Source organism: Anomaloglossus baeobatrachus, chromosome 4 (genome assembly GCF_048569485.1).
Source record: "Anomaloglossus baeobatrachus isolate aAnoBae1 chromosome 4, aAnoBae1.hap1, whole genome shotgun sequence".
Taxonomy (NCBI): domain Eukaryota; kingdom Metazoa; phylum Chordata; class Amphibia; order Anura; family Aromobatidae; genus Anomaloglossus; species Anomaloglossus baeobatrachus.
Window position 1 is genome coordinate 62,162,892 of NC_134356.1, and position 7,291 is coordinate 62,170,182.

At 46.1% G+C, this 7,291-nt stretch overlaps 1 protein-coding gene across 1 annotated transcript in view; it reads right to left on the reverse strand.

The window, feature by feature from the left end:
• The window catches only part of LOC142301212 (leukotriene C4 synthase-like), a 36,397-nt gene that overhangs the window by 23,908 nt on the left and 5,198 nt on the right, over nt 1–7,291 (reverse strand). Inside the window, exon 3 of the mRNA XM_075342238.1 lies at nt 3,767–3,866. Within this exon, the coding sequence (XP_075198353.1) occupies nt 3,767–3,866 (100 nt within the window). The remainder of the gene's footprint in view (nt 1–3,766; nt 3,867–7,291) is intronic.

Consider the following 7,291-nt stretch of genomic DNA (forward strand, 5'->3'; position numbering starts at 1 on the left):
AGCGCCACTTGGTGGAAAACAACGGAGTTAACATTTTTATCTCAAAAATGGAACGAGAAAGAGAAAAAAAAGTGAATTATAAAGTTGTAGGGCATCATTAATTCAATACGAATCGACACCTTGCATACAGAAATGCTATGATTAGAACGTGTAAAACTCACAAGGCTGCGGACTTGAAGCGATACCTCATGGAGACCTTCCTACAAGTCATTGGGTATGGTGGCTGCGTGTCGATTCATATTGATGAATGCTAACTCCGTTGTTTTCCACCAGGTGGCGCTATAGGTGGTTTCATTGTGGAGCGCATGGCTACTTTACTATACCTAGACACCACTTCTATGCCTATAGCTGCCGCCGTTCTCAAGTTAATGGCGGTGGACGGGATATGGGTGGACACACTGTATATCATTTTTGTTTTTATTTTTGGATTAACCCATCACAACCCTTGATAGCAATTATTTAAATTGTGCTGTCAGAATCAGAGTTATCTGGGTGCTGTTGTTAGGCAGGTTCCAGCTGTCATGGCTGGGAATAGAAGCTATACACGCCGTATAGGACAACACAAAGGGAAGGGGAAAGAAATGCCCTATTGCTAGGGAAAGGGGGGAAAGTGGTGACCCCTGATAACAACCTGCAGCTCACCCTCGCTGCCGTCACCAGCCCTATACAGGTTCCGCATCTGTCGCTGAGCAGTAATACCTCACCCTAGGCAAACCCTGATCTCAAGTAAGAATGGAAGGTATGAGCTTTTCGTCAACACCACTATAATTATAGGAAGACACAAGGGAACAATACAGGATAAATACAACAACTATCACCAGAGCCCTGGTAGATAGTAAAAGACAACACTTATCTGAGCTGCAGCAATCACAAAAGTCTGGAACAACAGAAGACGACGTTTCCAGAGCCCAGCAAGGATCAATCTATAAAACGCACCCAAATCCCCCCAGGGTGAGGTTTATAAAGGAAGTCAGAGGCTGGCAACTGAGAAGAAAAACTGACAGTTGCCCAGGGCCCTAGAGTCCTTTGCTGCAGAAACAGGGAATCGTCAGATAACAACATGTGCTGCCAATCTCTGGGATTTTCTAACACTCACTCTCACTGCCACTATATTTTCAGCTGGTCGTGACACATACAGTACGTGACACCAGCTGAAGAACAACACAGCCGCCATCCTCAGTTTATGGAACCGGCTCAGCTCCTGCGCCCTTTAAATAAACTCGCACCCAACATAGGCAGCACTGCTATGTCCCATGTCAGGAAGAGCTTAAACAATGACAGGAGGAGCAGTTTCACTAAAAAAAGAAAGAAATTTTGCCTACATAATGGAACTCTATGCATTATAGAAGGGTAGGTTTCTTTACAGTAAGATCAGTGAGACTATTTGCTGACATAAAAACATTGTACTTTACAGTATCCAAACACTTCTGTTAGAGTTAACCATTATTTTGTATAACTAATAGCATTCTGACCTATTTTTAGGAAATCAGTTATAAAACATAGAATTTGTCTCCATTTACTTGATGTTTCTCCACGAGTTCAATGTCACGTTGGGGCAAGGGAACGCCCAGTGATCAGCACAACACAGAAAAAATTAGCGAAGATGTTAAGGAACGCCAAGGCATTAGGGAGAGGGGTCACCAACTCATGCTCACCTGTGGCTGATCCCTGCGTTACCTATCGTCCCCAGACGGTCCTTCCCCCGTGTGCCATCACAAGCCTAATCCCTTGCGGACCAAGAACTTACCCTGATTATGGTGTTGGCCAGTAAGACACTAGTCCTACTACTACAATAAAACAACATACGAAAGGTAAGAGAAACGTCTGGGGAAAGACAACAAAAAGAACTCCTGGGTTTCTTCAGCAGGAAACTTTGCAGCTGCAACTGAAACAACACCACAGCTACTCAGAGACGAGCTCCTTCCACGTGGTCAGTATAGAGAGCATCTATAACCATTATGGAGTAAAGCCAGGAGTGGGTATATATAATGGAAGGGTGTGATGACAAAATGCTGCAGCTGTGATTAAGGATAATAGTAATCTCAGTCAGCAGGGAAAAGGTCCTTAACCCCTTCAGCATCAAAGGAAAGAAAATCCACTCCAAAACTAGGTGGATCCTGCAGACGCGACAAACTTGTGACATTCTTGTGATGGTTGTCAATGATCAAGAATAGCAATATCTAATTATTAGTAGTTTTGGTCAGCAACAGGAACCTTCACTTCCTCGTTATATATTTTTGTATTTCCTTTCACGGTTTTATACTAGAAGTTAGAGGAATTGGAAGAAAGAAGTTTTCCAGGTTTATAAAAAGAAAAATCTAGCAAGTTGGACAAACACAATCTGTTGGCGACACTTTTTTGGGATGTGAAAGAATAGAATCCCTTTTGTTCCTATAATGTCCATCTTGTATTATAACTATTGATGTCATATGGTTCAGTGAACACTGATGGGCGGGGAGTTGCACATTTCTGTTCACACACCTACTCCCCTTATTGGTGTATAGTTCAGAGGGAAATTATCCTTTGTCTGTGATCCTAATTAATCTGGTCACATGTACTAATAAAGGAGAATTTGTTGAGTACACCATACTAATTGTACATGCTGTATTGATTTCCCAAGCGCTCGTAAAACAAATCTTATTAATTTGGAGTTCAAGAGTCATAGCAGGAGTATATTTCGCTTACAGGGACTTGAAGTGGGTTTTGTCTACGTTCTTTACTAGCACCTTGATCTGATCATTTCAGCCTCAGTCTCATATTCCAATGATGTTATACTTTACAGCTTCAAATTTCTTGTATGAAGTACAGTACAGGCCAAAAGTTTGGAAACACCTTCTCATTCAAAGAGTTTTCTTTATTTTCAGGACTCTGAAAATTGTAGATTCACATTGAAGGCATCAAAACTATGAATTAAAACATGTGGAATGAAATACTTAAAGTGTGAAACAACTGATAATATGTCTTATATTCTAGGTTCTTCAAAGTAGCCACCTTTTGCTTTGATTACTGCTTTGCACACTCTTAGCATTCTCTTGATGAGCTTCAAGAGGTAGTCACCGGAAATGGTCTTCCAACAGTCTTGAAGGAGTTCCCAGAGATGCTTAACACTTGTTGGCCCTTTTGCCTTCCCTCTGCGGTCCAGCTCACCCCCAAACCATCTCGATTGGGTTCAGGTCTGGTGACTGTGGAGATCAGGTCATCTGGCGTAGCACCCCTTCACTCTCCTTCTTAGTCAAATAGCCCTTACACAGCCTGGAGGTGATTTTGGGGTCATTGTCCTGTTGAAAAATAAATGATGGTCCAACTAAACGCAAACCGGATGGAATAGCACGCCGCTGCAAGATGCTGTGGTAGCCATGCTGGTTCAGTATGCCTTCAATTTTGAATAAATCCACAACAGTGTCACCAGCAAAGCACCCGCACACCATCACACCTCCTCCTCCTCCATGCTTCACAGTGGGAACCAGCCATGTAGAGTCCATCCGTTCACCTTTTCTACAAAGACACGGTGGTTGGATCCAAAGATCTCAAATTTTGACTCATCAGACCAAAGCACAGATTTCCACTGGTCTAATGTCCATTCCTTGTGTTCTTTATCCCAAACAAGTCTCTTCTGCTTGTTGCCTGTCCTTAGCAGTGGTTTCCTAGCAGCTATTTTACCATGAAGGCCTGCGCACAAAGTCTCCTCTTAACAGTTGTTCTAGAGATGAGAAGGTGTGTCCAAACCTTTGGTCTGTACGGTATGTAATAAATGCTAAAAACTTACTGTGCACGGAAGATTCTATCAAAAGTTGGATGACCGGTTGTGTTTGGAGGAGAGATCTTGTATTTTCTGCGTGCCCATATGACTTGCATGGAGAAATATGCTGTTTTAGAAAAATAAAACAGGTTTTTTTTTGTAAATTTAACTTTTTTTCAAAAAATCACTTACATATGATTGGACGTTCCTGTGCATTTTAAGGGCGGAATCACCCAAAAATTGAGACAAATCTGCGAAATGTGAACTTGACCTAAATATCTGCACTCTCCTAACCATCAGCTGTAAACTGAGGGGAAACCTAGCAACAAGTGTTTAATTTACTTCAACGCCACAAAAGTTTCCTATTGATTGTAAAGAGAATGGTGTAGGGCTACTTTCACATTTGCGTTGGACGGTTTCCGTAGCATTGCGTTGTGTGACGGATGCAATGGATGTGTTGCATATAGTGGCACAACGGATGCAACGGATGCTGCAAAACAACACAATCCGTTTTGTTTGGGTTTTTACAGTTTTACCGTCTGCAGACTATTGTGAACGATCAGCTGATCGCTAACAGTAGTCGGCCGCCGGGTGATCAGCCGATCACTCACAGTAGCCGGCCACCGGGTGATCAGCTGATCGTTCGGTCGCCGACAATGTGTGCAGGGGGCCGAGTGCGAAGTGGGTGGAGCCGAGCGGGGCCATGGCTGAGGACGTCAGTGCCGTGGGGACTGCATCGCTGGGGGACAAGTGAGAGTGTGTGTGTGTGTGTGTGTGTGTGTGTATACACATTCGGAGTGCAGGAGGGGGCGGAGCTGAGCGGGGAAGTGTCGGGCTCCTGGCACACGTAACTAGGGTTCCTTGGTTACCCGATGTGTACCCTGGTTACGGGTGCAGGGAGCCAGAGAGAGCATGCGCAGTGAAAATCCAAAGGATTCCGCTGCTCAAAAAAACTTTACATGCTGCGTTCCTTCCGCCCGACGCAGCGTCAAAATAACAATGCTGCATCGTCCGGCGGATGCAACGCTGACTCTTGCGTTACAGTGCCTCATCCATACAAGTCTATGGAGAATAGCGCAGTGCGTTAACGGACTGCGTTATTCTCCATAGTGACGGACTCCGCTGAACGCAAGTGTGAAAGTACCCTAAGGCTTAATAAATAGGAAACTTTAATATAATACCAGTTTAAAGGGAACCGGTCACGTGAAAAACGCTATTAACCTGGGGTTAATCTGTGTAATAATTGCATTTGAAACCTGCCTGGCGCCTGCACATCAAATCCCGCTGCCGGGAGGAAATTACTCCTCCCAGCAGCGTTTGGGTTTCAGTCACAGAGGCGGTGACGCGGGATCAGTCACCGCTATGGATATCATGATTGTAGCCAGTGTATCCAGCTCCAATCTCTATAGTCCATTCATGGGCACCAGAACCTGGCAGCAGCAACAGATCCTCGCCCTTCCACGTCACAGCACCAACTCTCTCACTAAATATGGGGCTTATTGATTTACCTCTCCTGGGATCAGAAGTGCTCACACCCACCCCCCTAAACATTTTTTTCATGTTGCTCAAAGTATGCAGAAGGTTCCAGAAGCCCAGTCTGAATACTTGGTCATTGGGGAAGCCTGTGCAGAGATGAACAAGGACACACAGCCCCTCATGAGATGCAGGACAATGAGTCCTACTGTAGACGTCATTATATTAGAGTCGATGGAGACAGGCTGGGGTTGACACCCTGTTAGGCCTCCGCCACACATCCGTGAAAACCACGTCCATGTAAAACGGGCCGTTTTTCGGGCCGTTTTTCGGTGGCCGCGGGTAACCTCAGTGACAGCAGCTGATCGCGCTACTCATCTCATTAGCTGTATGGAGGTGACCGGAGCGGCGGTGTATTCTGCTGCTCCTGTGACCTCCATGCAGCAGAGCTGGAAGCGACGCTGGAGGTCCGTGGATTACGCCGGACATGGAGGGTTTGTCGGGGTTAATAAATTGGTAATGAGGGAATTTGTTTGTGTTTTTTATTTCTAATAAAGGATTTTTCGGGTGTGTGTGTTTTTTTACTGTCACTTACAGATTAATCATGGAAGGAATCTCGGGGAGACGCCTGACATGATTAATCTAGGACTTATTGGCAGCGATGGGCTGCCAATAACTCCTTATTACCCCGATTTGCCAACGCACCAGGGTAAATCGGGACGAGCCGGGTACAGCCCCAGAACTGTCGCATATAATGTATGCGGCAATTCTGGGCGGCTGCTGACTGATATTGTTAGGGTGGGGGGCTCCCCATAACGTGGAGCTCCCCATCCTGAGAATACCAGCCTTCAGCCGTATGGCTTTATCTGGCTGGTATTAAAATGGGGGGGGACCGCACGCCGTTTTTTTTAATTATTTATTTATTTATTTCACTGCACAGTATAGACACGCCCACCGGCTGCTGTGATTGGGTGCAGTGAGACAGCTGTCACTCAGCGTGGTGGGCGTGTGTGACTGCAACCAATCACAGGCGCCGGTGGGCGGGGAAAGCAGGGAATACGAGATTGATTAATGGGCGGCCGGCTTTTTCAAAATAGTAAAAGCCGCCGGAGTTATTACAACAGCCGTGCAGCGCCGCGCCGGAGATCGGGGAACGGTAAGTATGAGAGAGGGGGGGGAACTGACCGACAGACAGCTAGAGGGACAGATAAGACAGAGAGACCGACCGACGGGCTGAGGGAGAGAACGAAACAGAAAAAGAAAAAAGACCGACATCACATGAAAAAAGCACAAAACGTACAGGGAGCAAACAGAGATGTGTCCGTGTCACTCGGACGTGCACACAGACCCATTGACTTTCATTGGGTCCGTGCTGCGTGTTGCGTGCAGAAAACGGACATGCTGGCGTGAGACACGGACCAAAAAACGCATCACGGAGACGGACTCACGGACATAACTAAAAACGCAATTGTAACCGCTGAGATATAGTAACATTGGTGCACGTTTGGCCGTGTCTCCAGTATACACGGAAACGGACCAAACACGCACGTGTTTCACAGATGTGTGTTTCAGGCCTTACAGGGAGAACACTTGCTTGAAGACGGCCCCTGAGACACTCAGTCAAGAACATCTTAAACTGACAAACAAGCAAATCTCTAATCAAACACAACATTAAGAACAATGTAACCGGCGTTCCGTGCTGGAAAAAGTCCACTCTACGTCCATAGGTCTAAGGCCTAAGACACACGGCGTGAAAATTGGACTGAGTGAAATGCGATAAAACATTGCATTCCACTTGGACCAATATTAGCCTATGTGCCAGCACCCATGAGCGATTATTTTCTCTGCCTCAATCGGACCGAGAAAACAATCGCGGCATGCTGCGGGTGTAATGCGAGACTTTCTCTCACACCCATTCAAGTCTATGGGCCAAGAGAAAGATCGCACTGCACTCACAGGACACCGGTGTACTGCGAGTGTAGGGCGAGAATGGCAATAGCCGGCTACGCAGGAGAGAGGGAGATAAATCCGGCCCTCCCCTCCTCAGCGCCGGCCCGCCCCCCGCAGCTGAGGTCCGAT